At 43.2% G+C, this 24,509-nt stretch overlaps 1 protein-coding gene across 2 annotated transcripts in view; it reads left to right on the forward strand.

Moving 5' to 3' along the window:
- The window catches only part of LOC129828726 (slit homolog 1 protein-like), a 193,016-nt gene that overhangs the window by 133,793 nt on the left and 34,714 nt on the right, over positions 1-24,509 (forward strand). The window contains exons 11-20 of one of the 2 annotated variants that reach the window (XM_055889887.1): positions 7,176-7,247; positions 7,349-7,420; positions 7,849-7,992; positions 9,525-9,688; positions 14,277-14,300; positions 16,651-16,795; positions 17,064-17,138; positions 17,456-17,599; positions 17,949-18,092; positions 20,489-20,655. In XM_055889887.1, the coding sequence (XP_055745862.1) occupies positions 7,176-7,247; positions 7,349-7,420; positions 7,849-7,992; positions 9,525-9,688; positions 14,277-14,300; positions 16,651-16,795; positions 17,064-17,138; positions 17,456-17,599; positions 17,949-18,092; positions 20,489-20,655 (1,151 nt within the window). The remainder of the gene's footprint in view (positions 1-7,175; positions 7,248-7,348; positions 7,421-7,848; positions 7,993-9,524; positions 9,689-14,276; positions 14,301-16,650; positions 16,796-17,063; positions 17,139-17,455; positions 17,600-17,948; positions 18,093-20,488; positions 20,656-24,509) is intronic. The other variant, XM_055889888.1, reaches the window with a different exon arrangement.

Raw genomic sequence — 24,509 nt, forward strand, 5'->3', positions numbered from 1 at the left:
ACACTTCCTCTAGGGCTGAAGTACACTAATTACACTTCCTCTAGGGCTGAAGTACACTAATTACACTTCCTCTAGGGCTGAAGTACACTAATTACACTTCCTCTAGGGCTGAAGTACACTAATTACACTTCCTCTAGGGCTGAAGTACACTAATTACACTTCCTCTAGGGCTGATATACACTACGTACACTTCCTCTAGGGCTGAAGTACACTAATTACACTTCCTCTAGGGCTGAAGTACACTAATTACACTTCCTCTAGGGCTGAAGTACACTAATTACACTTCCTCTAGGGCTGAAGTACACTAATTACACTTCCTCTAGGGCTGAAGTACACTAATTACACTTCCTCTAGGGCTGAAGTACACTAATTACACTTCCTCTAGGGCTGAAGTACACTAATTACACTTCTTCTAGGGCTGAAGTACACTAATTACACTTCCTCTAGGGCTGATATACACTACGTACAGTTCCTCTAGGGCTGAAGTACACTAATTACACTTCTTCTAGGGCTGAAGTACACTAATTACACTTCCTCTAGGGCTGATATACACTACGTACACTTCCTCTAGGGCTGAAGTACACTAATTACACTTCTTCTAGGGCTGAAGTACACTAATTACACTTCCTCTAGGGCTGATATACACTACGTACACTTCCTCTAGGGCTGAAGTACACTAATTACACTTCTTCTAGGGCTGAAGTACACTAATTACACTTCCTCTAGGGCTGATATACACTACGTACACTTCCTCTAGGGCTGAAGTACACTAATTACACTTCTTCTAGGGCTGAAGTACACTAATTACACTTCCTCTAGGGCTGAAGTACACTAATTACACTTCCTCTAGGGCTGAAGTACACTAATTACACTTCCTCTAGGGCTGAAGTACACTAATTACACTTCTTCTAGGGCTGAAGTACACTAATTACACTTCCTCTAGGGCTGATATACACTACGTACACTTCCTCTAGGGCTGAAGTACACTAATTACACTTCTTCTAGGGCTGAAGTACACTAATTACACTTCCTCTAGGGCTGAAGTACACTAATTACACTTCCTCTAGGGCTGAAGTACACTAATTACACTTCCTCTAGGGCAGAAGTACACTAATTACACTTCCTCTAGGGCTGAAGTACACTAATTACACTTCTTCTAGGGCAGAAGAAAACATGTAACTACACTAGCTGTAGGGCTGAAGTATTAATGCAAGTATATACTCTCGAGGGCTGAAGTACACTTCCTTTGTTGCTGAAGAACAGATGTACTGTAAATGCACAATGTTTGTGGCTAAAAGAACATAACTGAGTGTAATCCACTTAGACTCATTTCACAACCCAGCCTACTGCACCTAAAAGAACGAACTGGTGAAATGTTGACAATGTACTTTGTTGTCGGGCCAGAGGGCACAGGGGTCCAATCAAAACATAATTAGTAAATCTTACCTTCTTATTTTCGTGTCACAACCCAAACTATTAGAGTCGGACTAAGAGCAGGAAAAGGTAGAGGGCTACAAGCTGAAACCTCTCCACTGTAATAACACCTCTCATGTTTCAGTGCTGGTACAGTATTCTCAGCCTGCGTAGAGTGTCTGACTGCGTAGGCACACTATAAACTGTGGCAGAGAGGATTATGGATATGATGACTATATGATATGATATTGGGGAAGGAGAGAGTGCTGGAACGAAGACTAATGGTTTTCTCATCCTTTTCTTCTCTCCGTTTTCTGCCCTATTTATTGGGGGGGGGGGGGGGGGTCAGTCCAGTAGTACCTCAGCCTCACCAACCATCACGCTAACCAGCCTACTCCTAAAATACAGGGGCTACTGGTCACAACTAGCATGTTCTGCATTGAAGACTGAGGGTTCCTCCTCATCTCCTCCTCTCCACTCTGTCCTGCTCACGGCAGTGATTTCCAGTCAAGTAGTATCTCAGCCTCCAGTGCATCCACCAACCAGTCGCTAGCCAGTCGCTAACCAGCTTAGCCTTAAAATACATGGGCTACTGGTCCCAACTAGCCACAGTGAAACACTAGGTTAGACAACAACCACATACCAACCGCATTCTTTCACCCTCCCTCTCTACTCCTTACCCTCCTCACCCTTATGCTACTCCTGCATCTCAGTATATCGTCTCCATGTTGAATAAAGCCTATAGCTCTAACAAAACAGATCAGTGGCGGTTGGTGCCGTTTAAGATGAGGGAGGACAAAAAAAATATTATGAACATGGCCTTATTGCTTCTACACCTGCATTGCTTGCTGTTTGGGGTTTTAGGCTGGGTTTCTGTACAGCACTTTGAGATATAAGCTGATGTAAGAAGGGCTTTATAAATACATTTGATTTATATTAAAGCATATTAGATGACTCATATTCATATTTCATTCACCCAGCTCAATGCAATGTCAATAGGTTTAGACTATTACATGATACTCAAATTTTCCCTTTAACCATCATGAGGTTACAACAACATAGCCTATGAATAAAAGTTTACAATGTGCACAGGTCGAGAGACATTTGAGGAATCAAGGTGATTTGCCTTGCAAAATCTTGTCTGCATCTAGCTAATCTAGGGTGTAATCATTAGTCCAACAGTTGCAAACGAGAATTTCTATTGGACAAATTCAGGTATGTTTATTCTCATTTCATACCGTTTGCATCCGTTTAAGAAACTTTTTTCAACAGAATCAACGGAATGAATGCACTCCTGATCACCTAAAACCTCCCAACTTTCCTAGCAGCCACATAGAGTGCTCTTGGGAAGTATTCAGACCCCTTTACTTTTACCACATTTTGTTACGTTATATCCTTATTCTAAAATTGATTAAATGTATTTTTTTGTCTCATCAATCTACACACAATACCCCACAAAGTCAAAGCTAAAACAGGTTTTTAGAAATTTTTGCTAATTTATATATATTTTTAAACTGAAATATCACATTTACGTAAGTATTCAGACCCTCAGTACTTTGTTTAAGCACCTTTGGCAGCAATTACAGCCTCGAGTCTTCTTGAGTATGACGCTACAAGCTTGGCACACCTGTATTTGGGGAATTTCTCCCATTCTTCTCTGCAGATCCTCTCAAGCTCTGTCAGGTTGGATGGGGAGCGTTGCTGCACAGCAATTTTTCAGGTCTCTCCAGAGATGTTCGATTGGGGTCAAGTCCGGGCTCTGGCTGGGCCACTCAAGGACATTCAGAGACTTGTCCCGAAGCCACTCCTGCATTGTCTTGGCTGTGTGCTTAGGGTCATTGTCCTGTTGGAAGGTGAACCTTTGCCCCAGTCTGAGGTCCTGAGCGCTCTGGAGCAGGTTTTCATCAAGGATCCCGATGTACTTTGCCCCGTTCATCTCTGCCTCGATCCTGACTAGACTCCCAGTCCCTGCCGGTGAAAAACATCCCACAGCATGATGCTGCCACCACCATGCTACACCATAGAGATGGTGCCAGGTTTCCTCCAGATGTGACGCTTGGCATTCAGGCCAAAGAATTCAATCCTGGTTTCATCAGACCAAATACTCTTTCTCATGGTCTGAGAGTCTTTAGGTACCTTTTTGGTAAACTCCAAGCAGGCTGTCATGTGCCTTTTACTGAGGAGTTGCTTCCGTCTGGCCACTCCACCATAAAGGCCTGATTGTTGGAGTGCTGCAGAGACAGTTTTCCTTCTGGAAGTTTCTCCCATCTCCAAAGAGGAACTCTAGAGCTCTGTCAGAGTGACCATCGGGTTCTTGGTCACCACTTCTTGGTCACCTCCCTGACCAAGGCCCTTCTTCCCCAATTGCTCAGTTTGGCCGGGTGGCCAGCTCTAGGAAGAGTCTTGGTGGTTCTAAACTTCATCCATTTAAGAATGATGGAAGCCACTGTGTTCTTGGGGACCTTCAAGGCTGCAAACATGTTTTGGTACCCTTCCCCAGATCTGTGCCTCGACACAATCCTGTCTCGGAGCACTACAGACAATTCCTTTGACCTCATGGCTTGGTTTTTGCTCTAATATGCACTTTCCAAATCATGTCCAATCAATTGAATTTACCATAGGTGAACTCCAATCAAGTTGTAGAAACATCTCAAGGATGATCAATGGAAACAGGATGCTCCTGAGCTCAATTTTGAGTCTCATAGCAAAGGGTCTGAATACTTATGTAAATAAAGTATATCTGTTTTTTTATTTTTTATTTAATACACTTGCAAAAAAATAATCTAAAAACCTGTTTTAACTGTTATTATGTAGATTGTTGAGGATATATATTTTTTTATCCATTTTAGAATAAGGCTGTAACGTAACAAAATGTGGAAAAATTCAAGAGGTCTGAATACTTCCGAAGGCACCTAGCTATGCGTTCTCCTCCTCTCATCTTTTCCATTCATTTTTGGATTTCAGTGCACAGCACATCAGCTGTCTGTGGCCAGGCAAAAATGTTCAAACCAAACCTCAAAACCGCTAACCGCTACACACAGCCTACATCAGTGTCACCATATGAGCTAACGTCAAGTCAACATAGCTACTAGAACTAACGCATTAGTAAGCACGCTACAATAATGCAGCACAGTTAACAGTTTAGCAGTTACTCTGATGGGCCCCAGTGGCAATAAATTAGTAAAACCAAAATATTACGTTGACTTGGAATAGTTCCAGTGTTCGATAGCCATAGCCAGCTAGCTAACATATCATCCCCCTCTGTTCAAGCAGGGTGTTTGAGTAGGCTAAACTAGCTAGCTGCATTGGTTAGCTAAGTAAATGGAAGTGAACATTTAATTTGAAATATAGCTAGCTCTCTCTCTCTCTTTGAGGCAACTACTCACCACATGTTATGCACTGCAGTGCTAGCTAGCTGTACCTTATGCTTTCAGTACCAGATTCTCTGATCCTTTGATTGGATGGACAACATGTCAGTTCATGCTGCAAGAGCCCTGATAGGTTGGAGGACGTCCTCCAGAAGATGTCATAATTACTGTGTATGTCAACGGAAGGGGGGTAGAAGCATGAGCCCCCTTCCGTTGTCCTCCGGTTACACCATGCTGCTACCCTACAGAGTGCTGTTGAGGCTACTGTAGACCTTCATTGCAAAACGGTGTGTTTTAATCAATTATTTGGAGACGTGAATATATTGATTATAGCTTTATCTGAAAAGGATAACTTTTTAAAAATGTTTCACAATTTGTTTGCCTCGCATAATTCACTGAGAAGGATGGTCGTCCCCTTCCACCTCTGGGGAGCCTCTGCTACAAATCCCTATTGATAAAAATAGGTGACAGAGGGACCCACTGTGTAAACACACGAACACACATGCTCTCACTTTGGCCCAGTTTGTATGACCCTACATACGAACTGTGTTGTTAACCTGGAACATGACAGGAGTGTGTCTGAGATCAGATGATGTAACCTCCTACTAATCTGGCGCTCTGTTTTCACATGACAGGAGTGTATCTGAGATCACATGACAGGCGTGTATCTGAGATCAGATGCTTATCCAGGACTCTGTTTTCACATGACAGGAGTGTATCTGAGATCAGATGCTTATCCAGGACTCTGTTTTCACATGACAGGAGTGTATCTGTTTTCACATGACAGGAGTGTATCTGTTTTCACATGACAGGAGTGTATCTGAGATCACATGACAGGAGTGTATCTGAGATCACATGACAGGAGTGTATCTGAGATCACATGACAGGCGTGTATCTGAGATCAGATGCTTATCCAGGACTCTGTTTTCACATGGCAGGAGTGTATCTGAGATCAGATGCTGTAACCTCCTAATCCAGAGCTCTATTTTCACATGACAGGAGTGTCTGAGATCAGATGCTGTAACCTCCTAATCCAGGACTCTATTTTCACATGACAGGAGTGTCTGAGATCAGATGCTGTAACCTCCTAATCCAGGACTCTATTTTCACATGACAGGAGTGTCTGAGATCAGATGATGTAACCTCCTAATCCAGGACTCTATTTTCACATGACAGGAGTGTCTGAGATCAGATGCTGTAACCTCCTAATCCAGAGCTCTATTTTCACATGACAGGAGTGTCTGAGATCAGATGCTGTAACCTCCTAATCCAGGACTCTATTTTCACATGACAGGAGTGTCTGAGATCAGATGCTGTAACCTCCTAAATCAGGACTCTATTTTCACATGACAGGAGTGTCTGAGATCAGATGCTGTAACCTCCTAATCCAGAGAACTATTTTCACATGACAGGAGTGTCTGAGATCAGATGCTGTAACCTCCTAATCCAGAGCTCTGTTTTCACACGACAGGAGTGTCTGAGATCAGATGCTGTAACGTCCTCCTAATCCAGAGCTCTATTTTCACATGACAGGAGTGTCTGAGATCAGATGCTGTAACCTCCTAATCCAGAGCTCTATTTTCACATGACAGGAGTGTCTGAGATCAGATGCTGTAACCTCCTAATCCAGAGCTCTATTTTCACATGGCAGGAGTGTCTGAGATCAGATGCTGTAACCTCCTAATCCAGAGCTCTATTTTCACATGGCAGGAGTGTCTGAGATCAGATGATGTAACCTCCTAATCCAGAGCTCTGTTTTCCAGGAAACATCAGGCTTTTGCACTAGACACTTATTTAGCACTTAGTTTAACATCAGCCTCAAATGGGATCATTTCACATCTTAAAGACCACACGACAATTTCCCTTTAAAGACATGCAGTTGACAGGAGTTCACTGCACACACACACACACACACACACACACACACACACACACACACACACACACACACACACACACACACACACACACACACACACACACACACACACACACACACACACACACACACACACACACACACACACTTCGTGGTTAGCTTGTGGCCAGAGATCTGTGGATCCTATTAACGTCAGGCATTTATAGAAACAGCCTGTTCCATATGAACCATAGCCCTGCACCCCATTAATACACCACACACACACCACACTATTCTGGGTTTTGATTGGCTAGCAGTGTCGTCAACTCACTTCTGTCAGAATATCATTGGCTGCTTCAGGAAGTTCTAGAATGGAAACTTGAATAATAAGTTATGGTACTGTAAGGACTTAGTTGAGTCCTAGGGGTTAATGGTTAGAGTTACAGTATGAAAGTTGGGCTTGGCTGAAGACAAGACCTCCCACATTGAATGCCTCTTTAACCCCCCCTCCCCTCCCCTTTCACCCCCCCTGTCAGAGACCTGAGTAATAACCAGATATCTGAAATAGCTCCTGATGCCTTCCAAGGCCTGAGATCTCTCAACTCACTGTGAGTCACTATCACCATTGATGGATAAGTGCATTTCTGATTTATTGTTGATCGATTGAGCCACTGATTAATTCATTAATTTATCAATTGATCTTTTCCAGAGTCCTGTATGGGAATAAGATTACGGAGCTTCCCAAAGGACTGTTTGATGGACTATATGCCCTGCAACTACTGTAAGTACACAGTGGCTACTCCTTGATAATATTCAGCTTACATTGATGATTGTAAGTAAGATATTTCCCTTTTCTATTTTTTTAACTCTCTTTCTCCCCCCACCCCTCTCTCTCTGTCTCTCTCTCTCTCTTTCTCCCCACCCCCCCTCTCTCTCTCTCTCTCTTTCCCCCCACCCCCTCTCTCTCTCTATGTCTCTTTCTAACTTTCTCTCGCTCTGTATCTCTCTCCCTTTCCCCCCCCCACCCCCTCTTTCTCTGTCTCTCTGTCTCTCTCTCTTTCACCCCCTCTCTCTCTCTCTCTTTCACCCCACCCCCCTCTCTCTCAATGTCTCTTTCTATCTTTCTCTCTCTCTGTATCTCTCTCCCTTTCTCCCCCCCACCCCCTCTCTCTCTCTGTCTTTCTATCTATCTCTACCTTCCTGTCCAAGGTTGTTGAATGCCAATAAGATCCACTGTGTTCGGGCCAATGCCTTCACAGACCTGCAGAACCTATCTCTACTGTCTCTGTATGACAACAAGATACAGACTGTGGCCAAGGGCACCTTCGCTTCTCTCAGAGCTATACAGACACTGTAAGTTACGCACTTACATACACACACACACACACACACACACACACACACACACACACACACACACACACACACACACACACACACAGGGGCGCTTGCACACACGTGTGCACACACTCACAATCATGCACGCACGAATGTGGACATGCACACACACACACACACACACACACACACACGCACACACATTCTTCTCTGTCACCATAAAACATGAGCCAACACAGCTGTTGAATAACACACAGATGGAAAAATATCTTGACAATTACACACACTCAGAAAATTCAAACACACACACACCTTCAGGTAATTCAAAATCAAACCAATACACCCTCCAATCAAGCATGTGCCAGTGCTGCCTTAAGAAACACTGTTATCAACCCTGACAGCAAGCTGCAGTTCTGACTGATTGACTTGAGCAGTTTATATCTGGCAAGGACAACTGTGTTATGTTGTATAACACATTTAAACAAGTATATGCACGCACAAACACTCACACACACACGTACACACACACACCTGTGAAGTTGATTGATAATGTTGTCCCTTGGCTCACCTGGCAACACATGTCTCACCCAGAGCCCCATAGACAACAGGGTAGACGGTTCACACACACGAGCATACGCACACACACACACACACACACTAACACACACACACACACACACACACACACACACACACACACACACACACACACACACACACACACACACACACACACACACACACACACACACACACACACACACACACACACACACACACATGCCGCACACACACACACACTGGTGTCTGAGATCCAGTCTATAACTAGCCTCTTGTTGAACCTGGATCCTGAGAAAAGAAGTACAAATATCCTCTACCCTGTCCCTGCTATTTATACTGCCCACCCTAGGCCTTGATGACCACCACATAGATCCATTATCTACATACCCTAGGCCTTGATGACCACCACATAGATCCATTATCTACATACCCTAGGCCTTGATGACCACCACATAGATCCATTATCTACATACCCTAGGCCTTGATGACACCACATAGATCCATTATCTACATACCCTAGGCCTTGATGACACCACATAGATCCATTATCTACATACCCTAGGCCTTGATGACCACCACATAGATCCATTATCTACATACCCTAGGCCTTGATGACACCACATAGATCCATTATCTACATACCCTAGGCCTTGATGACACCACATAGATCCATTATCTACATACCCTAGGCCTTGATGACCACCACATAGATCCATTATCTACATACCCTAGGCCTTGATGACACCACATAGATCCATTATCTACATACCCTAGGCCTTGATGACCACCACATAGATCCATTATCTACATACCCTAGGCCTTGATGACACCACATAGATCCCATGCCACACACAATCACACAGATATTGGGATTGAATATGCTACCCTCCCTAAATTCCTGGCATGAAATTTTCTCCCTCCTCTCTCCCTCGTATCTCCCCCACCCATTCACCCTGCCGCCCTCCCTCCACCCTCTCTCTCTTCAGTCACCTGGCCCAGAACCCGTTTATCTGTGACTGTAATATGAAGTGGCTGGCGGACTACCTGCGCTCCAACCCCATAGAGACCAGTGGTGCCCGTTGTACCAGCCCCAGACGACTGGCCAACAAACGCATCGGGCAGATCAAGAGCAAGAAGTTCCGCTGCTCTGGTAGGAGGACTGGCATCTGTCTGTAGTGTACCTCTCTCTCTAAGGCTGTCTCTCCAGCTCTCTCTCTCTTATTTATATATATTTATATATTACCGGTCAAAAGTTTTAGAACACCCACTCATTCAAGTTTTTATTTTGTTTTTTTTATTATTTTCTACATTGTAGAATAATAGTGAAGACATCAAAACTATGAAATAACACATGGAATCATGTAGTAATCAAAAAAGGGTTAAACAAATCAAAATATATTTTATATTTGAGATTCTTCAAATAGCTATCCTTTGCCTTGATGACAGCTTTGCACACTCTTGGCATTCTCTCAACCAGCTTCACCTGGAATTATTTTCCAACAGTCTTGAAGGAATTTCCACATATGCTGAGCACTTGTTGGCTGCTTTTCCTTCACTCTGCGGTCCGACTCATCCCAAACCATATCAATTTGGTTGAGGTTGGTCATCTGATGCAACACTCCATTACTCTAATTCTTGGTAAAATAGCCCTTACACAGCCAGGAGGTGTGTTGGGTCTTTGTCCTGTTGAAAAACAAATGATAGTCCCACTAGGCCCAAACCAGATGGGATGGCGTATCACTACAGAATGTTGTGGTAGCCATGCTGGTTAAGTGTGCCTGGAATTCTAAATAAATCATAGACAGTGTCAACAGAAAAGCTCCCCCACACCATAACATCCTCGTCCATGCTTCATAATGGGAAATACATATGCGGAGATCATCTGTTAACCCACACCGCGTCTCACAAAGAAACTGCAGTTGGAACCAAAAATCTCCAATTTGGACTCCAGACAAAAGGACAAATTTCCACAGGTCTAATGTCCATTGCTCGTGTTTCTTGGCCCAAGCAAGTCTCTTTTTCTTTTTGGTGTCCTTTAGTAGTTTTTTCTTTGCAGAAATTTGACCATGAAGGCCTGATTCTCACAGTCTCCTCTGAACAGTTGATGTTGACATGTGTCTGTTACTTGAACTCTTTGAAGATTTTATTTGGGATGCAAATTTCTGAGACTGGTAACTAATGAACTTGTCCTCTGTAGCAGAGGTAACTCTGGGTATTCCATTCCTGTGGCGGTCCTCATGAGAGCCAGTTTCATCATAGCGTTTCATGGTTTTCGCGACTGCATTTGAAGAAACTTTCAAAGTTCTTGAAATGTTCCGTATTGACTGACCTTCATGTCTTAAAGTCGTGATGGACTGTCGTTTCTCTTTGCGTATTTGAGCTGTTCTTGCCATGATATGGACTTGGTACTTTACCAAATAGGGCTATCTTCTGTATATCCCCCTACCTTGTCACAACACAACTGATTGGCTCAAATGCATTAAGAAGGAAAGAAATTCCAAAAATGAACCTTTAAGAAGGCACACCTGTTTATTGAAATGCATTCCAGGTGACTACCTCCTGAAGCTGGTTGAGAGAATGCCAAGAGTGTGCAAAGCTGTCATCAGGGCAAAGGGTGGTTATTTGAAGAATCTGAAATGCAAAACATATTTTAATTAGTTTAACACTTTTTTGGTTACTACATGACTCCATATGTGTTATTTCATAGTTTTGATGTCTTCACTATTATTCTACAATTTAGAAAATAGTAAAAAGGAAAGAAAAACCCTGGAAGGAGTAGGTGTTCTAAAACATTTGACCGGTATATAAATATCTTTCTCTCTCTCAGCATCGATATCAACAGCTGCTCTCTCTCTCTCTCCCTCTCTCTCTGTGTACAGATCTCTAAAGGTGCTCTCTCTCTCTCTCTCTCTCTCTCTCTCTCTCTCTCTCTCTCTCTCTCTCTCTCTCTGTATAGATCTCTGAAGGTGCTCTTTGTTTCTCTATTTCTCTATCTCTGTCTCTCTCTCTCTCTCTCTTTCTCCCCACCCCCCCTCTCTCTCTCTCTGTTGGGACTGGCCTACATCAACCTCTGTGACCATTTCATTCTCTTATCGCTTTACTTTTCCTGCTGCTTCCCCTCCTAACCTTCTCCTCCATCTCTCTCTCTCTTTGTCTCCTTCCTCCTCACTCTTGATGTTCTCCACTCTGTGCGATTACTCCATCTTAAATACTCTCCATCTTCATCTCTCCGCTCTGCCAGCAGTACTCATACCAATTAACACTCCTCTCTTTCTTGATTGCTCCCTAACGCTCACACTCCTTTTCATTCTCCCTCTCTTTTTACAGCAAGAGGATAGAACTTTATCCCTAGCCAAGGGTTTTAATTTAGTTGTTGATCCTTTATCCCTTCCTCCACCCCTCTCTCCTCTAGCAGGTTTTATAGCACATTAACACACAGTGAGTCTGGTTTCACAGTACACCACAGAGAGCTGGCATTGCTGGGTAAGGCTGGCGCTGTAGCTAGGGTTTCTGGCCGTGTCCAATTCCTCAAGCCCTCTGCCTACTACAGTACCACACTGTCTGTGCCAATGTCAAATACCCCAGCCCCCAATCTGCCCATCATCCTTCCTTTCCCCCTTCCCCAATTCTCCCTACCTCCAGGCCCTTTCCTCTGCCTGTCAGGCATAGTGTTTTTTTTTCTCCTGCACTCCCACCCACCCTTTACTATATACACTCCCCACCTCCCTGATCCCCCTCACTTCCCCTGCCCATTCCCCATTCCCACCCTTTACTATATTCACTCCCCACCTCCCTGACCCCCCCCACTTCCCCTGCCCATTCCCACCCTTTACTATATTCCCTCCCTACCTCCCTGATCCCCCCCACTTCCCCTGCCCATTCCCCATCCTTTACTATATTCACTCCCCACCTCCCTGATCCCCCCCACTTCCCCTGCCCATTCCCCATTCCCACCCTTTACTATATTCACTCCCCACCTCCCTGAACCCCCTCACTTCCCCTGCCCATTCCCCATTCCCACCCTTTACTATATACACTCCCCACCTCCCTGATCCCCCCCACTTCCCCTGCCCATTCCCCATTCCCACCCTTTACTATATACACTCCCCACCTCCCTGATCCCCCTCACTTCCCCTGCCCATTCCCCATTCCCACCCTTTACTATATTCACTCCCCACCTCCCTGATCCCCCCCACTTCCCCTGCCCATTGCCCAATCCCACCCCCGTGGCCCTTCCTATCTCTGGCATCCATAGGGTATATAGTGTTTCTGTCTGGCTGTGTGTGTGTCTCTCTGCCAGTATAATGTGTTAGAGCAGTGGGATAGGCAGCCTGGCACTCCTCTCTCCACACACTACTCTCACTGGTTTACAATCTAGCATTGGCATCTGCCTTGCCATGGTTATAATCATGGACTGCTCTGCTGATTCCGCTTGGTTGATGTATATTTCTCTCTCTCTCTCTTCTCCATAGTATTGTCATATGTACCACAGCTTACCTGCTTATTCCTTTGTAATTCCAGGAATCTTCCAAACAGGATTTTTGCAAAGATACTGGAATTTCCCAACCCTTTATATAACCATACATAACTATCTGTATTACATGTAGTCATGTATGTAAAGTATGTGGACACCTGCTCATTGAACATCTCATTCCAAAATCATGGGCATTAATATGGAGTTGGTCCCCCTTTGCTACTATAACAGCCTCCACTCTTCTGGGAAGGCTTTCCACTAGATGTTGGAACATTGCTGCAGGGACTTGCTTCCATTCAGCCACAAGAGCATTAGTGAGGTCGGGAACTGATGTTGGGTGATTAGGCCTGGCTCGCAGTCGGCGTTCCATTTCACCCCAAAGGTGTTTGATGGAGTAGAAGTCAGGGCTCTGTGCAGGCCAGTCAAGTTCTTCCACACCGATCTCGAAAAAAACTATTCTGCATGGACCTTGCTTTGTGCACTGTGGCATTGCCATGCTGAAACAGGAAAGGGCCTTCACCAAACTGTTGGAAGTTGGAAGCACAGAATTGTCTAGAATGTCATTGTATGCTGTAGCGTTAAGATTTCCCTTCAATCAAACTAAGGGGCCTAAACCATGAAAACAGCCCCAGACCATTATTCCTCCTCCACCAAACTTTACAGTTAGTGTTAGCGTTCTCAGATAGCGTTCTCCAAACTCAGATTTGTCCGTTGGACTGCCAGATGGTGAAGCAAGTTTCATCACTCCAGAGAAGGCGTTTCCACTGCTCCAGAGTCCAATGGCGGCAAGCTCAACACCACTCCAGCCGACGCTTGGCATTGAGCATGGTGATCTTAGGCTTGTGTGCGGCTGCTCGTTCATGGAAACCCATTTCATGAAACTCCCGACAAACAGTTCTTGTGCTGCTGTTGCTTCCAGGGGAAGTTTGGAACTTGGTAGTGAGTGTCACAACCGAGGACAGATGATTTTTATGCTCTACATTCTATAGCACTCAGGGATACCAACTGACTTGTTGGGAAGGTGGCATTCTATGGCGGTGCCACGTTGAAAGTCACTGAACTTTTTAATACGGCCATTCTACTTCCCATGTTTGTCTATGGAGATTGCATGGCTGTGTGCTTGATGTTATACACCTGTCAGCAACGGGTGTGGCTGAAATAGCCGAATCCACTAATATGCCACATGCTTTTGCCCATGTAGTGTATGTGAGAATGTGCATCTGTGTTGACTGACATCATTGCTTCTCTCTTGTTTCCATCACAGCCAAGGAACAATACTTCATCCCTGGTGAGTGGCTTGTGTTCACGCTTTCACACATTTTCTCCCTCGCTATTCACCTCTCCATCCCTCCATTCATTCTGTAGTTCTCCTCTTCTCTAAATCTTTCTCCGTCTAGCTGGAATGGGTTAACTCTTGAGGTTTGTGTTTCACTGTAAGTCGTGTGTGCTTCCTTGTCTGACCCTCTACCTCAGCTCTGTTTGTGGAACAGACTAACTCTGATGAAGACTCTGGAGGAAGGTCATCTTTGCTTTGCCACAAGCACAGTCACTGACAAATGTGTGCGTGTGTGTGTATTCGTGCGCGTGTGTGTGTTCGTGCGCGCGCGTGTGTGTGTGTGTGTGAGTGTGTGTTCACCTTTGAGAAAGACACTGGGATATCATTGGCAGGTGACATGAATGGAAATAGAATATGAAAGATCAACGGAAAACCTGCTTAATGCTAAATCTGTCCTCTTCAACAACAAAAAAAGACAAATACTCACCAAAACACTGGAATAGTATGTTTTATTCTGTGAATAATTGGACTGTGGAATATACTGTAGACTACTAACATTCAGTCTCTGTACTGGCAGAAACTCTCTTCCCAACAAACTCCCCTTCGCTATCTCCCTACCTCCCTTTCTCTTTCCCTCTATCTCATTCTCTCTCATTCCCTCTCTCTCTACCTCCCTTTCTCTTTCCCTCTCTCTCATTCTCTCTCATTCCCTCTCTCTCGCTTTCTCTCTACCTCCCTTTCTCTTTCCCTCTCTCTTATTCTCTCTCATTCCCTCTCTCTCATTCTCTTATTCCCTCTCTCTCATTCTCTCTCATTCTCTCTCTCTCATTCTCTCTCTCTCATTCTCTCTCATTCTCTCTCTCTCATTCTCTCTCTCTCATTCTCTCTCATTCCCCTCTCTCATTCCCTCTCTCTCATTCTCTCTCATTCTCGCTCATTCCCTCTCTCTCATTCTCTCTCATTCCCTCTCTCTCGCTTTCTCTTTCCCTCTCTCTCATTCTCTCTCATTCCCTCTCTCTCGCTTTCTCTTTCACTCTCTCTTATTCTCTCTCATTCCCTCTCTCTCGCTTTCTCTCTCTCTCCCCCACTATCTATCAGTCCTCTTGTCTCAGTGAAAGTTAAGTCACTCTGCTAGATCAAAGAACAGCATGAAACTTTCATTGCTTCCTGTGTAGCAGGAAATTACATTTACTTCCGTTCATCCACTTCGCTCTGTAATAAGCATTATTAGACTTCACTCATCGCCTGTGTGTGTCTGTGTGTGTCTGTTTGCGTGTGTGTGCGTGCGTGTGAGTGAGTGTGTATGTCGTCCACAGCACAGTGTAATGAGCGTCATTAGACTTCAGTCATCATCAGTACAGGACTTCCTGTCTGTCTGAAGTGTTTGTCTCAGAGTCCAAAAGAGACCAATAAGGCAGTCTGTATTGTAGAAGCAGAACATAGAATGACTAACATGGAACAACATGTCTCAGTCACAACTGTTCTCACTGAGACAGCCTCAGGAGATGAGGAGAGGAAGCCATGTTAGTCTATTGAGATGAAGGAAAGGAGATGAGGAGAGGAAGCTATGTTAGTCTATTGAGATGAAGGAAAGGAGATGAGGAGAGGAAGCTATGTTAGTCTATTGAGATGAAGGAAAGGAGATGAGGAGAGGAAGCTATGTTAGTCTATTGAGATGAAGGAAAGGAGATGAGGAGAGGAAGCTATGTTAGTCTATTGAGATGAAGGAAAGGAGATGAGGAGAGGAAGCTATGTTAGTATATTGAGATGAAGGAAAGGAGATGAGGAGAGGAAGCTATGTTAGTCTATTGAGATGAAGGAAAGGAGATGAGGAGAGGAAGCTATGTTAGTCTATTGAGATGAAGGAAAGGAGATGAGGAGAGGAAGCTATGTTAGTCTATTGAGATGAAGGAAAGGAGATGAGGAGAGAAATATTTTGGAAGGGAGGGAGAGAGGGAGGGAGAGAGGGAGAGAGGGAGGGAGGGAGAGAGGGAGAGAGGGAGGGAGGGAGTGGGGAGGAAGGTATTATAGGCATTCCTCTTGTCCAGATGGGATAGGGCAGTGTGGGTCTAGGGTGACAAATAAGGTAGAGGTGATATGATCCTTGGCTAGTCTCTCAAAGCACTTCATGATGACAGAAGTGAGTGCTACGGGGTGATAGTCGTTTAGTAGTTATGAAGTCGTTGTAAAGACACCTCTATGTGTTGTGTGTGTGACGTGTTTATACCAGTTGTGCTGGTGTGTTTTGCGTTTCAGGTACATATAGGTTTGTTAATAACGGTGTGTTGTGTTTGTTGTGTATCAGGTACAGTTTTTTTAAAGGTTGTGTGTCTGTGTGTTTGTGTGTGTAATGTGCCTTCAGGCACCGAGGACACCCGTCTGAATAATGAGTGTAACAGTGATCCAGTCTGTCCTCCTAAATGTCGCTGTGAGTCCAATGTGGTGGACTGCTCCAACCTCCGAATCAACAAGATACCAGAACACATCCCTGCCTCTACCACTGAACTGTAAGAGTGCACACACACACACACACACACACACACACACACACACACACACACACACACACACACACACACACACACACACACACACACACACACACACACACACACACACACACACACACACACACACACACACACACACACACACACACACACACACACACACACACACACACGTGTTTGAATCATCTTCAGGATTCATGGCTATGTTTATTTAACGTCAGCTTCATTCTAACCATGGTCTGTTTCCTCCTCTCTCTCTTCCTAGTCGTCTGAACAACAATGAGATCACTACACTGGAGGCTACAGGAGTCTTCAAGGCCCTCTCCCAGCTCAACAACATGTACGTTGTGGTTTATGTTATGATTGAATTAGACAAAGAAATGTCTCACTAGTCTAGGTGCCAGTCTGTTTGGCCACAAGTAAAAGGAGTGGAATACAAGGAGTGGAGTCCAAGGAATGGAATACAAGGAATGGAATACAAGGAATGGAATTAACGTAATGGAATTAACGGAATGGAATTAAAGTAGTGCTAGCTGTTAGCTAACAGACTGGTACCAAGGCTAATGTCTCACTGCTGCTACCAGAAAAAAAATTAAGAAGTTCACTAAAAGTATTTTTTTCATCTTTCTTTAATCACCATTATTTACTTATTCCCAGTAACCTTAGCAACAATAAGATCACGGAGATTGAGGATGGGGCATTCGAGGGGGCGGGGTCTGTCAACGAGCTCCATCTTTCAGCCAATCAGCTGGATTCTGTCCGCAGCGGAATGTTCAAGGGACTGGAGGGACTACGCATGCTGTGAGTCACACACACATGCAGAGACACACACACACACACACACGCAGTGACACAAACGGACGCAGACACACACATGAGCACAAGTAGGCACACACACTCATGCATGCATGGATGAGAACCTTCATGCACAGACGCTTAATGTACTAGTCTTGCTTGGCAGGATAGTGGCAGTCCACACAGCGGCTGTGGAAAGACACTACTCATGTATTAACAGACACAATACATCATCCAAATCCTCCTTTTCCAACACTATATCTTTCTCCTAATGTTTGATATTAGGAACATTTCAATACACTTCTTGTCAATTCACATGGAATATATGCCAATTAAGCAGTTTTCTCTATTCCAGAATGTTGAGGAACAACAAGATCAGATGTATCCATAACAACAGCTTCACCGGCCTGCACAACGTTCGCCTGTTGTCTCTCTATGACAACCAGCTAACTACCATCACCCCTGGAGCCTTCGATACCCTGCAGACACTGTCTACACTGTAAGACACACAAACACGTGCGCACTCACACACACTAAAGTCCTGCACGGGTCTGTTTTTCAGAGCCGTACCCGCCGTACCCGCCGTACCCGCCTATTCATCATTTGGAGAAAATGAATGCCATGAATTAAGAACAATATATTTATATTTTCACAATGCAATGGATCACTCAAATCGCTTTGAGATAAAGAGTCTCCTAATTAGCCTTCTTACCTAATAAAAGCCTGTAGCCGACATAACAAAAAAATACTTTTACATGAAATATTGTTAAGATAATCAAATATTTCAGGCCTAATTAAAACTTAAATAAACCATTCCCAGAATTGAAAACAGGCTGCAAAAATAGGATACATTTATTTAGTAGACTACCCAACTTAAGGCTCCCCTTCCATTTTTAAAACACTTGAAACCCTTTTTTAATGCAATCTAGAGCCATAATCATTACATTCCATTCCATGTGAAAAATATGTCATTTTTTCTGCATGTCTAAGCATACCTCTTGAGCTGTCTGTATCCTCCTGACTGGAAACTAAATAAGGTGCATTCAGAAAGTATTCAGATCCCTTGAATTTGTCCACATTTTGTTACGTTACAGCCTTATTCTAACATGGATTAAATAATTGTTTATCCTCATCAATCTACACACAATACCCCATAAACACAACGCGAAAACAGAAATAACTAATTTACCTATGTATTCAGACACTTTGCTATGGGACTCGAAATTGAGCTCAGGTGCATCCTGTTTCCATTGATTATCCATGAGAAATGTCTACAACTTGATTGTAGTCCACGTGTGGTAAATTCAATTGATTGGACAAGAGGTCGAATGAATTGTCCGTAGAGTTCCGAGACAGGATTGTGTCGAGGCACAGATCTGGGGAAGGGTACCAAAAAATGTCTGCAGCATTGAAGGTCCCCAAGAAGACAGTGGCCGTCATCATTCTTAAATGGAAGAAGTTTGGAACCACCAAGACTCTACCTAGAGCTGGCTGCCCGGCCAAACTGAGCAATCAGGGGAGAAGGGCCTTGGTCAGAGAGGTGACCAAGAACCAGATGGTCACTCTGACAGAGCTCCAGAGTTCCTCTGTGGAGATGGGAGAACCTTTCAGAAGGACAACCATCTCTGCAGCACTCCACCAATCAGGGTTTTATTGTAGCGTGGCCAGACGGAAGCCACTCCTCAGTAAAAGGCACAAGACAGCCACCTTGGAGTTTGCCAAAAGTCACCTAAAGACTCTCAGACCACGAGAAACAATATTCTCTGGTCTGATGAAACCAAGATTGAACTCTTAGGCCTGAATGCCAAGCATCACATCTGGAGGAAACCTGGCACCATCCCTATGGTGAAGCATGGTGATGGCAGTATCATGCTGTGGGGATGTTTTTCAGCGGCAGGGACCGGGAAACTAGTCAGGATCAAGGGAAAGATTAACAGAGCAAAGTACAGAGAGATCCTGGATGAAAACCTGCTCCAGAGCGCTCAGGATCTCAGACTGGGGGCGAAGGTTCACCTTCCAACATGACAACGACCCTAAGCACACAGCCAATACAATGCAGGAGTGGCTTCGGGACAAGTCTCTGAATGTCAAGTGGTCTGAATACTTTCTGAATGCACTGCATTTCTCTGCGTCTCTGGGTAAAAGATTGAAAGGAATGTGAGCCTTATTCAGTACGTTTAGTAATTAATTGTTTTTCTAAAGTCTACCAACGTTGCAAGCAGGCATGCCAGCTAAGATAGATAGACAAGCTAGCTACTATAACTTGATTGATAGCCTGAAATGGCTTCTTGGTAGCTAGTTATGAGGTTGGGAGATTGGGAACCTCTCTGGGATAGCTAAAGACAACTTCAGAAAAATGCTAGGTGGCTAGTACAGCAGCAATAAAAAATAAAAAAATACAACATATTAATCAGCACAAATCAGAGGGGGCACGTTCCCCTGTGCCCCGTATGGGCATAGCGTCTCTGCACAGCTGGTAGCGGTATGTCTGCCTCGCCACTCACTAAATGGAATTCACAACACATCAAGCTCCTGTTAAAAAATGTATTGCAAATGTTTCCGACCCGCAATGTAATTGTTCTGAACTGTGAGCCAAACTACGGGTTGAAATAATCTTTTCATTCTACCCGACAGCTGATTTTTCACCCGATGCAGGGCTCTAACACACCTACACACACACCTTCAAACACACGCACACGCACACACGCACACACACACACACACACACACACACACACACGCCTTCACACACACGCACACGCACACACGCACACACACACACACGCACACACACACACACGCACACACACACACACACCTTCACACACACACACCACACAGGAAGCTAAAGCTTAATTGGTGTAATTGTTAAGTCTAACTCCCTCTTTCCATCAGTAACCTCCTGGCTAACTCCTTCAACTGTGACTGTCATCTGGCCTGGCTTGGTGATTGGCTGAGAAGCAGAAAGATCGTCACGGGCAATCCCCGATGCCAGCGCCCCGCCTTCCTCAAAGAGATCCCACTACAGGACGTGGCACTGCCTGACTTCCGCTGTGAAGGGGGTGAGTTTGGGTCGAAACAAACTCACACTCTCTAGCACACACAGTTCTGCCTTGATGGGAGTTACGAGTTTCGCTCATACACCTGCTTCAAGTCATTTGGGCCTGAAGACTGCAGATTGTAGCACAATATACAGAAAGAGATCTACCCCTTTTGAGTTGTCAAAGCATCTGTGTTTTTTTGTGGGGGGAGGGGTGCACTTTCCCTTTAAGATAGAGATAATGATCTATTGATGGCCCTCATTGTGTGGAAGGTAAGTTAGTGATCTATTGATGGCCCTCATTGTGTGGGAGATAAGTTAGTGATCTATTGATGGCCCTCATTGTGTGGGAGGAGATAAGTTAATGATCTATTGATGGCCCTCATTGTGTGGGAGGAGATAAGTTAGTGATCTATTGATGGCCCTCATTGTGTGGGAGGAGGTAAATTAATGATCTATTGATGGCCCTCATTGTGTGGGAGGAGGTAAGTTAATGATCTATTGATGGCCCTCATTGTGTGGGAGGAGATAAGTTAGTGATCTATTGATGGCCCTCATTGTGTGGGAGGAGGTAAGTTAGTGATCTATTGATGGCCCTCATTATGTGGGAGGAGGTAAGTTAATGATCTATTGATGGCCCTCATTGTGTGGGAGGAGATAAGTTAGGGATCTATTGATGGCCCTCCTTATGTGGGAGGAAGTAAGTTAATGATCTATTGATGGCCCTCATTGTGTGGGAGGTAAATTAACCAGCAGGTACTGGACTGATAAAACATGCTTCCCAATATCTCACTCCTCTTTCTTTCAAAGTCAAAAGGCGGTTGAACGTGACTCTATGTATCGACTGTCTTTGTAAAAGTATTTTATTATTGTGTTTACCAAGCGATTTCACACTCAGCAGTACCTAGGTCTCTGATCGATTCTTATGACACATACACACACAAACACACACATATACAACCTCAGCCGTACCTATGCCTGCGGTCAATGCTGGCTGAGTGTTATTGAGCTGTTAGCTGTATTGACCAGTGAATCTGCTTCCTACTGAGAACGAAGGCTAGGTCTGTCTTTGTCTCTGCAGCTTTACACTATCATATCTATCTAATCTCTCATTTAATATGTCATCTCTATCTAATCTCTCATTTAAAATGTTCTCTCTATCTGATCTCTCATTTAAAATGTTCTCTCTATCTAATCTCTCATTTAATATGTCATCTCTATCTAATCTCTTATTTAAAATGTTCTCTCTATCTGATCTCTCATTTAAAATGTTCTCTCTATCTGATCTCTCATTTAAAATGTTCTCTCTATCTAATCTCTCATTTAATGTCATCTCTATCTAATCTCTCATTTAATATGTCATCTCTATCTAACCTCTCATTTAATGTTCTCTCTATCTAATCTCTCATTTAATATGTTCTCTCTATCTAATCTCTCATTTAATATGTTCTCTCTATATAACCTCTCTGTTCCCTATCTAGCCTCTCATTTAATATGTTCTCTCAACCTAATCTCTTATTTAAAATGTTCTCTCTATCTAATCTCTTATTTAAAATGTTCTCTATCTAATCTCTCATTTAATATGTTCTCTCTATCTAACCTCTCATTTAAAATGTTCTCTCTATCTAATCTCTTATTTAAAATGTTCTCTCTATCTAATCTCTCATTTAATATGTTCTCTCTATCTAATCTCTTATTTAAAATGTTCTCTGTCTAATCTCTTATTTAAAATGTTCTCTCTATCTAATCTCTTATTTAAAATGTTCTCTCTATCTAATCTCTTATTTAAAATGCTCTCTTTATCTAATCTCTTATTTAAAATGTTCTCTCTATCCAACCTCTCATTTAATATGTTCTCTCTATCTAATCTCTCATTTAAAACGTCATCTCTATCTAATCTCTCATTTAAAATGTTCTCTCTATCTCTCATTTAATATGTTCTCTCTATCTAATCTCTCATGTAATATGTCATCTCTATTTAATCTCTAATTAAAATGTTCTCTCTATTTAATCTCTAATTTAAAATGTTCTCTCTATCTAATCTGTCATTTAATATGTTCTCTCTATATAACCCCGCTGCTCTCTATCTAACCTCTCATTTAATATGTTCTCTCTATCTAACCTCTCTGTTCTCTCTATCTAACCCCTCATTTAATATGTTCTCTCTATATAACCCCTCTGCTCTATATCTAACCTCTCATTTAATATGTGCTCTCTATCTAACCTCTCTATCTAACCTCTGTTCTCTCTATCTAACCTCTCATTTAATATGTTCTCTCTATATAACCCCTCTGCTCTCTATCTAACCTCTCATTTAACTTCTTATGGCTACGGGGCAGTATTGAATAGCTTGGATGAATAAGGTGCCCAGAGGTGCCCAGAGTAAACTGTCTGCTCCTCAGTCCCAGTTGCTAAGATATGCATATTATTGGTATATTTGGATAGAAAACACGCTGAAGTTTCTGAAACTGTTTGACTGATGTCTGTGAGTATAACAGAACTAATATGGAAGGCAAAAACCTGAGAAAAAATCCAACCAGGAAGTGGGAAATCTCAGGTTGGTCGATTTTCAACTCAGTGGGATATTGGTCATGTTGCACTTCCTAAGGCTTCCACTAGATGTCAACCGTCTTTATAAACTTGTTTAAGGCTTCTACTGTAAAGGGGGGCTGAATGAGAGGGAAATGAGTCAGAGTTCTGCCAGCAGCCACGGGCTGGTCACGCGCATTCACATGAGAGGTAGCTCCCGTTCCATTTTCTTTTTCTGAAGACAAAGGAATTCTCCAGTTGGAACATTATTGAAGATTTATGTTAAAAACATCCTAAAGATTGATTCTATACATCGTTTGACATGTTTCTACGGACTGTAACGGAACTTTTTGACATTTCGTCTGCAACTAGTGAACGCGCTTCGTGAGTTTTGATTTGTTTACCAAACGCGCTAACAAAAGTAGCTATTTGGACATAAATGATGGACATTATCGAACAAATCAAACATTTATTGTGGAACTGGGATTCCTGCGAGTGCATTCTGATGAAGATCATCAAAGGTAAGTGAATATTTATAATGTTATTTCTGACTTCTGTTGACTGCACAATATGAGGGATATCTTTTTGTCTTGATTGGACTCTGAGCGCCAACCTCAGATTATTGCATGGTTTGCTTTTTCCTTAAAGCTTTTTTGAAATCTGAAACAGCGTTTGCATTAAGGAGAAGTGGACCTAAAATTCCATGCATAACAGTTGTATCTTTTAGCAATGTTTATTATGAGTATTTCTGTAAATTGATGTGGCTCTCTGCAAAATCACTGGATGTTTTTGGAACTAATGAACATAAAGCACCAATGTAAACTGAGGTTTTTGGATATAAATATGAACTTTACCGAACAAAATATATATGTATTGTGTAACATGACGTCCTATGAGTGTCATCTGATGAAGATCATCAAAGGTTACTGATTCATTTTATCTCTATTTATACTTTTTGTGACTCCTGTCTTTGGCTGGGAAAATGGCTGTGTTTTTCTGTGATTTGGCAGTGACCTAACATAATCGTTTGTGGTGCTTTCGCTGTAAAGCCTTTTTGAAATCGGACACCGTGGTGGGATTACCAACAAGATTACCTTTAAAATGGTATAAAATACTTGTATGTTTGAGGAATTTTAATTATGAGATTTCTGTTGTTTGAATTTGGCGCCCTGTACTTTCACTGTCTGTGTCATATCGATCCCGTTAACGGGATCGCAGCCACAAGAAGTTTATGTTCGCTCTATCTAACCTCTCTGTTCTCTAAATCTAATCTCTCTTTTCCTCGTTTCCTCTATTCAATCTCTCTTGCTAGATGAATAATCAAACCTGCCTTCTCCCTCCCTCTCT

Source organism: Salvelinus fontinalis, chromosome 30 (genome assembly GCF_029448725.1).
Source record: "Salvelinus fontinalis isolate EN_2023a chromosome 30, ASM2944872v1, whole genome shotgun sequence".
Classification (NCBI taxonomy): Eukaryota; Metazoa; Chordata; class Actinopteri; order Salmoniformes; family Salmonidae; genus Salvelinus; species Salvelinus fontinalis.